Source organism: Peromyscus californicus, unplaced genomic scaffold (assembly GCF_007827085.1).
Source record: "Peromyscus californicus insignis strain IS unplaced genomic scaffold, ASM782708v3 Scaffold_3__1_contigs__length_106647218, whole genome shotgun sequence".
In the NCBI taxonomy this organism is placed as follows: domain Eukaryota; kingdom Metazoa; phylum Chordata; class Mammalia; order Rodentia; family Cricetidae; genus Peromyscus; species Peromyscus californicus.
Genome location: NW_026294551.1, coordinates 60,923,848 through 60,940,458, shown reverse-complemented (window position 1 = coordinate 60,940,458; position 16,611 = coordinate 60,923,848). Strand labels below are relative to the sequence as shown.

Here is a 16,611-nt window from a genome sequence, read left to right as displayed (position 1 = left end):
AGAGACCTTGTCCACATAGCAATAATAAAATATTAAAAAATAAAACCCCACAAATCTTGATTTGATAGTTTTGGAATTTAAATCTTGGCAGTCTAGCTTCAGATTCTGTGCCCTGAGCCGTTTCGGTATACCCCATTGGCTTTCAGTTTTGACAGTAGCCTGCAGTGATGTATATCCACAGCACAGAGACACACACTTTTGTAACTGAAATACAAGTTTTACATAATCAGTGTGGGTCCTTAACTCAGGCAGTATGACCTGTGTTGATCCTGAGGTTGCTCTTCCTACTCCCATCCATCATTCATCTGTCTATCCATCCCACCATCCCAAGTGGAAAATACTGCAGAACCACCTTGTAGTATATTATTCATTCGCTCATCAAATACGCACTAAGTAGTTTCTCCATGCCCAGCCCCGTACAGGTGCAGAGGGTGCTGGGCACTGTGCTGGATAAAATAGACCAGGTCCCTGTTCCTACAGAGTCCCCAGCCAGAACTGCAACTGGAAACAAAATTAGATGTGAAGACCCACCCACACCCCCCGACTTTAAAAAAAAAAAAAAAGAAAGAAATCTATTGCATATCAAGCTTATATTGCCTGGTAAATATATACCTATTTATTAATGTCAGTTAAGTTGCTATAGAAAAGGGACAGTGTTTATTATAGCATTTTTCATAATAACAGAATAGTGTTTTCAGGCAGTGGGTTTCCAGTATGTAGTAATTAAAATAATCTAGTGCCTTTTCTGTGTAAGTATAAGACCAGAATTTGAATCCCTGGCACCCAGGTAAAGTGGGGCAAGAATAGTACCCTGCCTAATCTCAGTACTCAGGAAGTGGAGACAGGGACTCCCCAGAGCAAACCAGCTAAGCTAGCTAGAGTAGCTGAATTAGCTAGCTCTGGATTCAAGTGAAAGAGCTTACCTCAGTATCTATGACATAGAGTGATAAGGAAGACATTGATGTCAGACTCTGACCTCCATACATATGTGCAAACATGTACACATACACCCACACACATGCCCACATACATGTGAAAATGCACAGACCACACACAACAACCTGTTGTAATATGTATTTATCTGTATATACTAACATTTAAATTAAGTTAAAATAGTGTAGTAAGCATTGTCTAGTACAAGACAAAGACATATTACGTACTGCAGTGTAATACCTCCAAATCAACACATACGACCAGTTGTGTAAAGTCTCAAAATACCTAGAATAAGCCTGTATATTATCAAGGGCTTAAACACATATGTAATAAGTGTGGGAAAACCTTCAAGGAATGACCACACACCAGCTTGAGAACAATGCCTGTTCCTTGCTGAAATGGAAGGAAAAGTTCAGGAATTAACACATTTTATTGAATTAAAAGATTTAGCAAATATGGCAAAATTTAATGGTTAAGTCTGAGTGCATCGTTATCTTGTTTCTTACTATGTAAGTGTGTAATTAAAGTTGAGCAGGTGAAATTAATTTGCTGGGATGAATTTCTGTTTCTGGGGCACTCAGATTTCTATGCAGGGTATCTTCCAAAGAAACGTAATCTCCTGTCCTAAGGTTGAGGTTTCTGTGGCTCAGGCTTCTTGGACGTTGAATTTCACCAGCAGAGGGCGCTGCTCTATAGAGAATGTGGGGTTAGGGTGGCCACTCAGGTTTTCATGATTTCCCTGCTCTGCCCTGGTAAAGGAAAAAGTCACATATATTAAAAGTCCTTTTCTTTCTGTTGTGAAAAGGGGCGCAGAATCAATCCAGCCCTCTGGACACATTGTGTCTCTCTTAACAGAGCATCCAGCAAGTCTTCCTCAGATGGGTGAGAGTGTTTTCTGTTGTTGTTGTTTTTAAACTGACAATGCTCCTTGTTCTCTAGATGGAAAAAGATTATTCTTACCTGAAGGAGGTCTGTGATCACCAAGCAGAACAACTGAGCAGAACCAGCCTAAAATTGCAAGAGAAAGCTTCGGAGAGCGACGCAGAAATCAAAGACATGAAAGACACCATATTTGAATTGGAAGATCAGGTGGAACAGCACCGCGCTGTCAAGTTACACAACAATCAGCTCATTAGCGAGCTGGAAAGTAAGTGACGCCAAGCCTGGAGAAGTGCAGCCGGTGTGAGTGGACGCTGTCATGGTGGGTGACAGGTGTGAGGAGTTTCTAAGGACGTGTGTGTTGGCCAGGGTGTCGGAGAGCCCCCTTTCGAGCACTCTGTAATCTCCCCAGAGAACAGCACTTACCAGACAAGCGGTAATCTCTGAATCAGTTAAGTAAAACGCTGGGTAACAAGATAGATGGCCACAGCTCTTGCAAGAGGGCAGGTGCATTTTGGAAGTGTTAAATGTACGTGTGCAACATCCTGAGGCCTCCATCACTAGACAACCAAACCTACTGTGAATTCAGCTGTGACTGTGAGAGGCATTTTTACCTAAGGATGACCTTCAGGATTTAAGAGTGTTATTCAGAGTAGATTGTTCAAGGCCTTTGTGTCCACGGCCTTTGTGTCCATGGTGTGCTGTCTTCAGGATCTGATGCATGAGAGCTAGGTGATCTGCTCAGAGTGAAACAAATAATATGTGCCTGTGGTCAAGTCCGGCATGCTTTCCATTGATGGAAGGACATGGAGTTTCTCACAGATGTTAGACACTTGGTGTCCGAAGAGGCATTGGTGTATGGCTTTATAAAGTCACTGCTTTGAATATGGAGCCTTTGTTTGTTTGTTGTTTGTTTGTTTTGAGATAGGGTTTCTCTGTAAAACAGCCCTGGCTGTTCTGGAACTTGCTTTGTAGACCAGGCTGACCTTAGACCCACAGAGATCTGCCTGCACCACTACTACCTGTGGGGGCGGGGGTGCGGCCACGACACCGCAACACGACACGGACATTGTTTAAGAGATTAAACATGCTTTGCTTTTATTCAGATCATCCTTATCAAATATCACATCTAATGAGTTTTTCCTTTTGTAACAACACTTAATTAACAAAGGTTTGTATGGCACTAGTTATTATTAGTTGGTTAGTTGCCTGAGTTTTCCTACCATGCTTACACAGCCAGACTCCACATTACTCACAGATTCTGCGTTCCTGACACTTAAATGTACGTGTACCCGCCAGGTTGGCACTCATAACACCTTCCTGGTTTGGGGACATGCAGAAAGAGGTGAAAGGTCAGCCAAAAAATCAGAAAAATCTCTGTTGTTAGCAGAGATTCAGCTCAAGAGACGTCTGCTTTCTGGTCTGAATTCTGATCTATATTCTATGTACAAGTGTCTTTTTTTTTTTCTCTAGTACTCTCTTTCATCCGTTCAATCTAGTTCTTCCCATCTCAGTTCCTTCCTCTCCAGTTCTTAACCATGTAGTTCTTCCATTCTCTTTTCTCTTCTCCATCTCATCCTTCTCTGAAAATAAAACTGCCCTTTTTATCCCTTATCTCTTTTGGCCCTTCTCTCTCCAAGCTATCTCTGCTCCCGTCATTTCTAGTAAGTGTGCTCCGTCGCTAGGCAACTTGGCTAGGCAACTTCCATCACAGCTAGATGTGCCTGTAAGTTGGAACCCTTTAGTTCTGAGTTAATTGTTAAGGGTGGATCTAAAACTAGAGATAAGACTTTGGAAAGGAGAAGGTTAAGTTTAATTAGCACATCTGCCAGGCCTTCTTAAACAGATAGTCTGGATGCTTACGTCTGTTCTTAGAAAGTACAGAGGTATCTCTGATAAGATACTTTTGTCCCTCCAGGCATGGTCCTGGCCCGATGCTGCTAATGACAGTAATTACAGAAATACATGAAATTAGGGATCCTGGCTGCATTACTGCTCAGAAGGTTATCTAAATATTCCTTAGTAGAGGGGAAATGGTACCCAATGAATGATGGAAAAGCTACAGTAGCACACAAGAAATTCATAGCAGGAAATGGCTAATAATCGAAAGCCAATATCACCAAGACTCCTTGAGCCTCAACTTGACCTTTGGAAGGCCCTAGGCTTCTTCCAGGTATTAGCTTGTTATAATCAGCTGAAATCCTACTTCATATATTTTTGTGGCTTGCAGCAATATAGGTGTGTTAGAGAACCGTGGTCAGGCCTGAGCTTTTGTGATGATGAATGTGAGTTCAGTGTCACCAGTCAGCAGTCCAGTATATCCAGAGAGAGGAGAAGGTCATTCTCCAATCCTAACTTAAGGCTTCTCTGAAAAGTGCTAGGGTGATATCCGTTATGCACAGTGATACATCTTCATTGATGTTGAAGCTATGGAAAGGATGGGAAGGGAAGGAGCCTTATAAATTCATGGAATGAAGGCCAGTAGCCAACTGTGTCATGAACAACAGTGTCTCAATGCCAAAGACAAAGGAATTCATTATAACATAACCCAGGGCCAGGAGGATGTTAAATCCTTCTCATTGTATACTCATAAGGTATAAGAGAAAGGATACTTAAAGCACAAGAAGGTTGCATAGGTTAGGAAGCTACAGAAAAATGTTATAAGTACTTGTTTGGAGGGACAAATAGCCAAACTAGTGGAAACACATGAACTGTGAACTAATAGCTGAGGAGCCCCCATAGAACTGGACCAGGCCCTCTGGATAAATGAGACAGTTAATGAGCTGGAACTGTTTGGGAGGCCCCCAGGAAGTGGGACCAGGACCTGTTCTTGGTGCATGAGCTGGCTTTTTGGAATCTAGGGCCTATGCTAAGACACTTTGCTCAGCCTTGGTGTAGGGAGGAGGGGACTGGGCCTGCCTCAGCTGAATCTACCAGGCTGGGCTGAATCCCCAGGGGAGAACTTGTCTTTGAAGAGGTGGGAATGGAGGGTGGATTGGGGGGGGGGGAGGACTGGGGGGTGGGAGAAGGGAGGACAGGGGAATCCATGGCTGATATGTAAAATTAAATTAATTGTAAAAATTTTTTTAAAAATTAAAAAAAAAAAGTACCTGCTTGGTATTGGGGAAAAAACGATGGCAGATGAGGTTCCTGATGCTTATGGGACTGGCTTGTTTTACAAGGACTCTGGCACGCAGAACTATAGCATGTAAATAGTATTTCAGGTGATGAAGAATGTGACTGGAGGCTTACAGGAGTCCAATATTGTGTTTCCTTAGAAAGCAGCAGCTCAGGGTTCTCTAGTTGAATGAGCATGGTGGTTTCTGTGAGGGGAGCTGATTGTGTGCTCTGTGCCTGGATTAGCTGGCTAGTGTCAGAGTGACAGTGCCCATTGCCTTTGTCATGGACTGTAGAGCATTGACATTCAGTGTCACCCAGGCTTAATAGTCATTCTTGAGAACGCAATTAAATATCTGGCCACTGTCTGTTTCCAAACATAGCACCCTCTTTATAAAGAATAAGGTCAAAGGAGACAAGTCCTGTTTTGTTTTGCTTTGTGATTTAGCACTGTGGAGAATGTGGTTGTATTGTCCCTAAATCCTTCAAAGTCAGCCCAGACACATTAAGAAAACCAGTGTATAATTAATGTCCAGAGCAAATTTCAGGCCCACATCTAGTGATTATATCATAATATATCTGAGACTGAAAATAACACGGACCGTCTTCTGAGAAGCTTTTAAACTCCTGCTAGGGATATCAAGGTATTATTAAAGTATATTTATGTCAGGAAGACAGGGACACTCAAATCCAGCCTTAGATTAATCCTTTCCTGCCATGAGATCCTTGAAAGAGACAGACAAAACAACCAGAAACAAAGGAGGGGGGTTCTTACTCTGTGGCTTTGACCCTAAACAAACCCCCAGGCCCCAAAAGCTGGTTCAGAGCTTCTGGGGCAGGATGTTACTGTGTGGATTCCAACCTTCTCTGGAGATAATGATTCATGGCCTTCTCCTCAACTCCCTCTTTTTAAAATTTTCTTTCTTTCTGTCTGTCTTTCCCTTTCTCTCCCTCCCTCCCTCCCTCCCTCCCTCCCTCCCTCCCTCCCTCCCTTCCTTTCTTTTTTCAGACAGAGTCACTTTGTGACACAGGTACTAGTATTACAAGTATGTACCACTATGCCTGGCTTAATTCATATCCTTAATAGACAAATTCTCGGAATTTTTGCTTGGTGATTGATACATTGATACTTACATTTAAATGGCTTTGATAGCAGTGTGGAGAGAGCTAGAGGCAGGGAGAACAGAGGTCAAAATTAGTCTTCATTAGTGAGAGGTGGTTGTGCCCCCTGTGGAGCTGTTGCCTCTGTGGGCCCAGCTCCTGGCTGTCTTCAGAGACCCTGAGCCCATCTCGAGCTTATGCTTGCACACCTGTGCCTTGTGATTCTCAGGGGTGACTGTGGTTAAGAATGGCGACTCCAGAAGCGAGTTTCCAAGTCACAGGAGTAATAACCACTAGACTCCTCTCTTACACCAAAGCCCTCCAAATCTCAGTAATAAAGGCTGTCAGGGAAGCCTAAGGCAAGAGTGTCAGTTGTATGACTGTTGAAGCCTCCTCCCATAATGCTACGTGACAGTATGTACAACTTACCTCCTGAGGTTATAACCTAAGTAAGCACCACTGACATGTCAGCTCTGTTTTCAGAGTCCTTACAACATAACGTGCTGTAGAGGGGTGGGCGGTAAGCCTGTGGTCTCTGGAGCTGTCCTCTTGTTTTGCAGCTTCGCTTGTGCAGGAGCCTTCAACTTTCTACCTCCTGTCTAACTCATTTACTTCTAGGCAGTGTGATCAAGCTGGAGGAGCAGAAGTCAGACCTAGAACGGCAGTTGAAGACCCTGACAAAACAGATAAAGGTAAGCCATGACAAGGAGCCTCCTCTATCTCTTATTGGACATTATTCCTGTTTGAGTCGGAAATATTGGGAAAGTACCCTGTCCTTCTCTCCAGCCAGCTTCTCCTAGAACAGTGGTTCTCAACCTTCCTAGTGCTGCAACCCCTTAATACAGTTCCTCATGTTGTGGGGACCCCCAACCATAAACTTATTTCATTGCTACTTTATAACTGTAATTTTGCCACTGTTATGAATCGTAATGTAAATATCTGATATGCAACCTCCAAAAGGGTCATAATCCACAGGGTGAGAACCACTATCCTAGAACATCTCCAGGCCATAAACCTGAGTCGTACATTCCTTCTGGCAGGAAATGAAACTAAACCAATCATTCAGTTTTTAGTTAAAGAACTCTATGACTCTAAGGAGTTATTTCTTGTGTCTCTTCCAAGTAGTGAGACACCATTAAAGTCAAGTCTTCCTGCTTAATCTTCTTCCTTAGTGACTGATCCTAGGATTCAGGAACCCTACATAGAGACCCCAGCACCCAGCCCAGTGTCTGAGGGACATATGGATTCTGTCATTTTTAGGAGGAAACTGAGGAATGGAGGCGGTTCCAGGCAGACCTGCAGACTGCAGTGGTGGTGGCCAATGACATCAAGTGTGAGGCTCAACAGGAACTGCGCACTGTGAAGAGGAGGTTGTTGGAGGAGGAAGAGAAAAATGCCAGGCTGCAGAAGGAGCTGGGGGACATACAGGGACACAGCAGGTGGGTCACAGGAAGAGCCACACTTCTGTGAGTCTGATGGGCACACAGCCAGTGCTTTGCTTCTCTTTCGATCTGTATGTATGTGTGTGTGTGTGTGTGTGTGTGTGTGCGCATGTGTGTGTGTGTGCGTGCCCGCGCACATACACACGTGCCCACGCAGGTAAGCTGCTGAGTCATGGAGGGATGGCATGCTTTTGTGTCTCTCTGTGCCAGGTTTTGTTATGTCTTTTCTAGGATCACTGATCACTATACCACTACCATCAGCACTATACAACTAAAGACATTCTGTCAAAGTTCTGCATAGGATTTTAGAAAAAAATGCTTCACTTATATGTGAGAACACACTCATGAATACTAATTTGCCTAGGTCTCACCCATCAGGAAAAGCTAAAATGACTTTGAAGGAGAAATGCCACCAGATAAAGGAGCCATTCCTACCACCCAGAGCTGTGCCTCCTGGTGGGTGATCATGGGCTATTTCAAAAAGGCCTTGGCTCCAGAGGTGGAGGCACAAGGATAGAAGCAGGTGTGAGACTAGCATGGTCTGAATAGCGAGTCCAAGCCAGCCAAGGCTACCTTACATGGTGAGACCTTGCCTCAAACAAAAACGAAGAAGCAACAAAAGTCATGTTTCTGCTGGGGCCAATGGTGGCTGACACCTGTAATCCCAGCGCTTGGAATCCCAAAAAGACAGAGGCAAGAAAATTAGGAGTCAGAGTCACCCTCAGCTACGTAGTGAGTTCACTGAGCTTGTAGTTCCTAGTACCCGTGTCAGGTGACTCACGATGCCCGGTCATGTTTAAGAGGAAGGTGTCCCTAAAGCAAACTTGTTGATTATTATATAAAACTTAAGTGGGGAGCTGGAGAGATGGCTCAGTGGTTACAAGCCTTGTCTGCTCTTCAGAGGACCCTGGTTGGAGGAATTCCAACAACCATACAGTGGCTCACAACCATCTGTAACTCCAGCCCCAAGGGAGATCTGATGCCCTCTTCTGGCCTCAGAGGGTATCAGGCATGCTCATATACCAGCATGCATGCGAATAAAATACTCATACTCATAAAATAAAATTTAAAGTTTACATGGAATTTACAGACAAAATTATAAACAGCATTTTTGGCATTCAATAGTGTGGTATCTTTCCCTAATTGGGAGTCAGTATCCTTAACTTAGAGAATTTTGAGTGTTCAGAAATTAATGTTGAATTTCCAAATGTCTTTCAAATATAAAATACTGTCTTTTAAACTAAAATTTAGTGGGTTCTAAATATTAGTCTATGGAGGTGGCCTTAATCTTTGTGCTGCCCTGGATTAGAAGGGCTACTTGTTGATTTGCTTCTGAGTCTTGGGGTCTGATCAATGACTGTGAGTTTGACAGTACTGGGCAAGTTAGATTCGTCTCACACTTCTGTTCCTTAGAATTCTATTGGATTGCCCATCAAATCTGTTCCAGTTATGCCTTGTTCCTTTGGCTACAGAAGGATTTGTAGTAAGATCTACAGTTCTCTTGAAAAGTCAAGACCATTATTTCATAGTAGCAACTTTACTTTCTGGCCACCAAAGAATGTGAGGTTTTGTTTTGTTTTGTTTAATTTAGGTCAGAAGGAGAATAGGAAATGGAGGTTTCCTGATGTCCCCTACTGAGATGATCACATGATCCTTCTGTTTGCCTTTGTGCCTGCTTTTGTTACCTGTTTTGCTTCCACATTGTGTGTCTTTGGAAGAGGAACCATGTCATAACTTGCATTGCTTACCATTTGCGTTATTTTAGAGATGAATGTTTTATAAAAGACAGGCTCTACATTTCTATGGTGACTATGCATGAATTATTGTACAAGGTGTGGCATTTCTTGTGTAGGTTATCTGATGTCATAGGAAGCCTCTGCCTGTGTCCTGACAGTGGAGGGCTCCGTATGCTACATTCTGTCCCCTTAAAAAAAATACAAATTGTGTTTTATTTTCCTGAATATTTTAAACCAGCCACCCCAATCTAGCAACTTATCACAAAACCTTTAAAAAGTTAGTACTGACAACAGAGAGGACATGTTACTGAAAACCGTTAGGCTCAGAGTGGGTTTGCCTGTCATTGCATTTCACAAGACATAGGACAACTGCTGATGATAGGTTCTTATCTGATTTTGTACTTCTCACAAGCTGCCTCCTTGAAGAACTGACTTTTTGAAAATTACTTGCTGGTAACTTATCTCCCTCCTGAACCTACAATACAAGCAAAAGTGGAAGCCAACCCACCCTCAAAGCTCCTGCAGCAACTTAATGTTTCCATCTTGATGGAACCAGTTCTTGCCTGGCATTCAGTTTGACTTTGACAGTCATCTCATAAGAACCCAAGGCTCAGTCATGAATGAGAAACAGCCAGAGAACTGGCAGAGGATTCTCTGATGAGGTCCTCCAAGCACAGCTGAGAGAAGATAAGAGCATGCAGAGTGCAGCACAGCTGTAACATGGAGCTAGCAATTCACACTCTTGTTCTGTGTAAGTGGGCATTCAAAGGAACCACTTATAGAGTGAGGCTGATGGGGGAGCAAATGAAAAGCCCGTGTAAGAGTACAGAGCATCATGTTGTCAGCAACTAAATAATATCCCAACAAAGTGGGATATTATTTAACTCATTAGTAATCTTTAGTCCCATTACATTTTCAAATGTGTTTTTTTTTTCCAGTGCTTTGAATGGTTTGAGAGTGTTCTGTTTTGAGCTCAAGTAATTCTCCCACCTCATCTTCCCTAGTATTTAGAACTATAAGCACATGCCATCACTTCTTTAGAGTCAGAATAATTTATCTTATTCAGGGAATTGCCAGGTATGCTAGTGACATCTGTATCCCATATTTCAGAGTTAGAAACAAAGGATAAGTAGTTCAAGATTTTCCTTGGCTTCATAGTGAATTTGAGGCCAGCATAAACTACATGAGACCCTATCTTAAAAAAAAAAAAAAAAAAAAAAAGGCAAAAAAGCATAAAAAGAAAGGCCTAGAAAAATGGCTTAGTATGTAAGTATGCTTGCTTTGTAAGCATGAGGACCCGAATTCAAAGTCCCAGTAACCATGTAAAAAGGCTGGTCATGGACAAAAGTGGGGGATTGCAATCAGGTAGATCCCAGGACTTCAGTGGCTAGCCAGCCTAGCTCAAACAGCAAGCTTCAGGTTAATTGAGAGATCCTGTCTCACAAGAGTAAGGCAAAGAGCAATAAAGAAAAACACTTGACATCTCTGCTAGCCTCTGTACATATAAGCACAAATGAGCATATATGCACACACATATATATGCACACCACATACAGCTACCCCTCAAATGTGTGTATACATATACATACACACACATATATATATACATGTATGTATATAGCACATATGCATACATATATGCATAGATGTCCCCATACTTAATATTAATATATTGATGTTGTTAATTCATTCCTTTTTCTTTATGATGCCAAAGGGTTTAATTCATAAGAGAAAGCAATTGTGACTATTCATGCATGAATTATTCTAACAGCAGTAGTCAATCATAAGACAGAAATTGCATGAGCTATAAAGAGAAATAATGCAAAAGTCACAGAGAGTAGCCACACTCTGTAAACTCATTCTTGCAACCAGCTGGCACTGTCCCCTTTCCTGTGTGGCTCTACCCTCTGTTTAGATTAGGAACTATGAGTAGGCAGTGTTTCGAGGTACTTTTCAAGCTCTCCCATTCTGAGGCTGGTTGGTCAGCTGGCCTTTCTCTGTTGAGTCAGAAACCCAAGCCTGCCATCTCTCCTGTGCAGTCCTTGGAACTTCAAGGATGGCCATCTCCAAATGTTAGCTGTGACTTTCAGGCCTGATATTTTTCTTCCAGAATTTGAATAAGCTTATGTGTTTTTATTAGTGGACATGAAAATGTTCTGTTTTACTGGACATATAAATTAATGAATAAAAGTGTAAGACTTAATTTCCTCAGTCATGGCTTCTTCTATGTTTGGACAATTAGGAGATAGGCATTGAAATGAAAACTCATTGAAATTTAAACATCATGTCTAGGATAGGATGGACCTCGTTGGTATACTGTTTGCTTAGCATGTACCAGACTCTGGGTTTAATCTCCAACATCTAAATAAATAAATAGATAGATAAATAAATAAATAAAGCCATCAGATCTGGGTTTAATCTCCAGCAGAAAGAAAGAAAGAAAGAAAGGAAGGAAGGAAGGAAGGAAGGAAGGAAGGAAGGAAGGAAGGAAGGAAGGAAGGAAGGAAGAAAGCCATCATATCTGTTTCCTAAGAAGTTGAGTGCTGGAGTTCAGCAGATACAGGAAAACACATAGGCATCTCAGTGTCTGGATTCCATGGAGCCACATACAACCCTTCTAACAAAAAGTGTTGATGATGAACAGGACATGTACAGGTATCATGAATAATGGCAGGAATTATTTCTAGGATGACTTGCCCCATTCTTATAAAGTTTATCATAATAGTACCAATAGGCACCCGTGGAAGACATCTTCAAAAGAAAGAACCTATTAAAAATACTAAATAGCTTGCTCTCAGTGTATAGCATTAACTCCCAAAATAAAATGTTTCAGATTCACATGTGTTGATCCTTGAATCTCCCCTGGATCACACATTGTCCTCAGTGCACATGTTGTTGTCATTGAGTGAGCAGCGTTTTGTAGCTTGTCTCATACAGACTTTGCTGGAGCTGGCTTTTAACTGAGTGTGCACATCTGCATTGTACGCTAACGTCCATTGTGTGTACCTGTGCCGCCCTGTGTCGTCCTTAAAGCTCTTAATATTTCACACCAACACAACATGTGTTCTTTCTGTCGCTGCTTCTGGAAGAGAAGTGCATATGACGGAGGTGTAATGTTCTTGGGTGATAAAGATGTCTCTTGGAACTCTCTGTGATACTGAATCTCTGGTCTTGGTGGACAGACCAATTCCCATGGAAATTCCTAAGCAGTTTCTTATTTACTTTAGCATTCCTGGGGCTACGAGCATTTCATTTGGCCCTTAAAGTAGAAATTGATCATCTCCTTTGGTCTTCTCAGCAAGCATAATACAGTCACTTGCATATGTTTTCATAGTTAAGATATACAGTTGTGACTTTTGATACATAGTCAGTGATGTTTCAGTCTGTGTGTGTGTGTGTGTGTGTGTGTGTGTGTGTGTGTGTGTGTGTGTGTGTGTGTGCGTGCGATGCTGAGGATCAAGCCTAACCTTGCACATGCTACGCAGGTGCTCTATCACTGAGCTAACAGCCTAACCTAGACTATAATCTAAAGGGCTACGTGTGCCTCTTTGCTCCCTGGCCCCTATCTTTACAGATTTGTTTTGGAAAATCTAGAGGTATTCTTCCCTGAGTCTGTAGAACTTTTAGACTGGAATAGTAAAAAGAAAAAAATTTGTTTTTTTTTGTTTTGTTTTTGTTTTTGCATTGATGATGGAGGGAAGCATGAAACTACAAACGTCAGGGGCTGGTGTGCGTTCTGATGTCTCTACTTCATCAGGACAGTTCTTGGAGAAGGTCTGGTGGAAGGAGCCGAGTAATAGCATTTTGAAGTCTTTGCCATTTTCTCTGTCCAAAGAGCATTGGCTTCAAAAAAATGAAAATTGCAGCAATAGACGTGACAACATGGTGGCCATATTCTGGGTATCATCTCCTCCCTGTGAGACAGATAAGCTGGTAGCTCTTGCGTTTGTAAGCAAAGATCCCATTGGCTTATATAACTCCTTTACCAGCCTTCCCTCCCATTTCTATCTTCACAGCTCCATGGTCTCTGTCAGCTAGCAGAGCATTTGGTGGAAGAAAGACAGCCCAGCCCTTGCCATGATTGGAAACTACTGCCATTTCTATATGAAAGGGGGAATCTGTAGAGGAGATTGCCACTGTGTAAAGAGCTCACTTGTGTCCTATACCATTCACTATTCCACACAAAGTCGTTACAGCCAGTTTCTTTAGCTTCCCCCTTCACGTTGGAATCAACTCACTGCATGATCACATGTTCAGAAATATTTACCTCCTTTTTTGTTTCCCTCAGAAAATTCAGTATTCTCTCTCTCTCTCTCTCTCTCTCTCTCTCTCTCTCTCTCTCTCTCTCTCTCTCTCTCTCTCTCTCTCCTCCTTCTCTCTTTCCCTCCCTCCCTCCTCTCCCCTCCTCCTCCCTCCCTCCTCTTCCTCCCTTTCTTTTTTTCTCCTTCCATCTCTTTCTCTGGGGAACAAAGTGAAGTTCTAAAAAACAGAATACAAGTCTTGTGAAAAAAGTATTTTATATGTAACTAGAATACATAAAGAGAATAGTGGCATAGCAAGCCCCAGGTATTGGTGAATGCAGCCCATGTGGACTCTGCTTTCTGGTGTTTACTTTTATGCTGCCTACTTGAGTATAGGATCCAGTAGTCTTGGAATTCATGCTAATTATAGCAAAATAAAAGCCATCTGCATGATGCCTTAGACCAGAGAAGTTAAAGTTCTGCTCCTAACATTGAGGCTTTCTTGGGCCTTTTTCAAGCCATGGTCTCATTTCATTACCTCATCTGAAGGAAGCTGCCCCTAAGCTTTGGTTGGTTTCTAGAGTCTTTGATGGGCTAACCATAAACACGTTTGGTTCATGATAAAGATGTAGTTAGGTGACAATGCCAGTAGAAACATAACAAACTAATGAAGGACAATTTACAACAAAAGCCTCATCAATGGAACTCATCCTGGAAACTTAAAAGACTTTCAATGCAGAAGCATACAGCTCAGAGTGGTCTGGAATGCAGCATATGATTTGACTTTTGGAAATGTATGTATGTGTCAAGACCTGTATATGATTCAGCAAATCCATCAGGCAAAAACCTACTGTGCTTCTTATGTGAGGGGCAGCTCCAGTGGAAATCTACCATGCTTCTTTTCTGAAGGGCACCTAAAGTGGAAGTCTACCTGCTGCACTCTCAAGTGAGGGGTAGCTCCAGTGTATGCAGGTAGGGTTTCTAGCTACATCTTGCTAGAAGACATGAGTTAATCTCTAATAAAATGAAAATTAAGATGTAGAATTATTCTTAAACTCAGGAAGACATTTTGAGGTTATTAACTTCAAGAGCACAGATTTCACTAAAAAAAAATTTAGCTTGGTGTGAGAGAGAAAAGACATTGATATCTTCTGTAAAAATAATATAGACACTAGCTGGGCTTGTCCAAGTAGGACTGGAATTTGCTCTGAAAGATCTTTTCCTCAGATTGAGAATTCTAAAATGACTTAAAATTTATGTGCCGAATGTTTTCATATCTAAACTGAGAAAAATGCAGCCTCAATTTCAAGTGCGCAACTATATTTGCAGTTGTGTATTGATCTGTCTTACTCTGGATACTATTGAATGTTTTTATATGTAAGTGTTTATGATGTGATAAATAAACATTATTTAGAGGAGTCTGTGGTTTGAATTTTAATCACTGGTTGCATTTCTGCAGGGCTCTTGTGATAAATTTTGTTGAAAATTTTCCCTGAATATAATTTCAGAACCTTTCTTGTTTTATGATTCTGGGAATAAATCTAGAGACTGACGTGTATGGCAAGCACTTCACCACTTGAAGCCCTTAACACTTTCATAGACTAGAATAGAGTCTGTTTGTGTTTTCCTTTGTTTCTTGGGTGGGGTTGTGTGTGTGTGTGTGTGTGTGTGTGTGTGTGTGTGTGTGTGTGTGTAAGATTTTTTTTCTACTCCAGTATTTGTAAATAGTTTATTGAGTTTTCTTTATTTCACACACGTGAACGTTTACATTTGATCCACCTGTGTTTACTGAACCTGCTGTAACATGCAATCCTTTTTCTTCCATATGCATGGCCAGTCCAACCAGCACAGTTTATTACCACAATAATTCTTTCCTACTGAATGGAAATGTCACTTTTCATTGTTGACTTCATCTGTGCCTCCTGTGCTCAGGGAGGCCTTTCCAAATATACCCTTCTTTGGTTTTCTTTTGAGTTAGTTCTGCTTCAGAATATTTTAATGGGATTATTATACCGTGTGTGTGTGTGTGTGTGTGTGTGTGTGTGTGTGTGTGTGTGTGTGTGTGCGTGTGCGCACGCGCATATTTAAGCCCAGCCTTTCATTTAAAATTATCAGCGTGCTAGCCATGGAGCTACATGTCTGTAAATTCTGCATTTGGGAGGTAGAGGCAGAAGGATCAAGAATTCAAGGTTATCCTTGGTTACCCAATGAGTTTGAGGCCAGCTAGGACTACTATCTCAAAAAAAAAAAAAAAAAGAAAGGAAGGAAGAAAGAAATAAAGAAAAGAACAAAACATCAATAAGTAAAATTGTCTTATTTCATTTTTTATTCTATTTTATGAAATTTTAAAGTGGATATTATCAAGTGCCTCTTTTGTTTCATAAACTTTTGAAGGTCTGTTCTCCCCTTGATGTGATTATTATTTTATGAAATATTTTCCTAGATTAGGACTTTAAAGCTTTTTCATTTTTTAATGTTTTTATGTGAAGGGATGTTTCTGTTCATCATAGACTCTTGCTTAAATAGCTACAAATAAATCAGGGCCTGACCTTTCCCTGAGTATTTGTAGATTATACCTGAATACACTACTCTGCCTACTGATGCTGCAGATCATCAACTCTCTCATAAACTAGAGGGAAAGCTCTCCAAGTAAACTGAAGTTCAAATAGCGTGCAATGGGAGAAGGTGCCCAGTAAGAGTGTGGTGGTACACACCTTCAATCCTACTACTCAGGAGGCAGAGGCAGATGGATCTCTATGATTTTGAGGCCAGCCTGGTTCACATAGTGAGTACAAAAAAATAAATAATAAATTCCTTGGTGTGTAGTTTCCTGTCTGGAGAAACCTGGATGTGGAAGCCATATTTCTGGTCTGCTTTTGCTTAGTCATTGTCTGTGTTAGATACAGTGCATGGCTTTTCCTGACCTGTGCCCAGGATCATCCTTCCTTGGACTCCTCAGATAGTGCTCATATCCATAATGCTCTGTAAGGAAATGCTTTATGTTCTTAGCTTCATCCTCCTATCCAGCCCTGGCCTTGTAGGTAGAGGATCCTAGCAAGGTAGACCCCTGTCTTTTTTCTCTTTGTAAGGGACTTGGGGGAAAGCCCTTGGTACATGCCCCCTGCCCCCCATACACATGTACACACTCTCTATGTAGCAGAG

The 16,611-nt window shown here is 41.7% G+C and overlaps 1 protein-coding gene across 8 annotated transcripts in view; it reads left to right on the top strand.

The window, feature by feature from the left end:
• Positions 1 to 16,611, top strand: part of Specc1 (sperm antigen with calponin homology and coiled-coil domains 1) — a 281,079-nt gene that overhangs the window by 168,203 nt on the left and 96,265 nt on the right. For 7 of the 8 annotated variants that reach the window (XM_052757169.1, XM_052757163.1, XM_052757167.1 and 4 more), the window contains 3 exons: positions 1,873 to 2,080; positions 6,649 to 6,722; positions 7,291 to 7,469. In XM_052757169.1, coding sequence (XP_052613129.1) covers positions 1,873 to 2,080; positions 6,649 to 6,722; positions 7,291 to 7,469 — 461 coding nt within the window. Of the gene's footprint in view, positions 1 to 1,872; positions 2,081 to 6,648; positions 6,723 to 7,290; positions 7,470 to 13,224; positions 14,868 to 16,611 lie in introns of those variants that run through there. The other variant, XM_052757171.1, reaches the window with a different exon arrangement.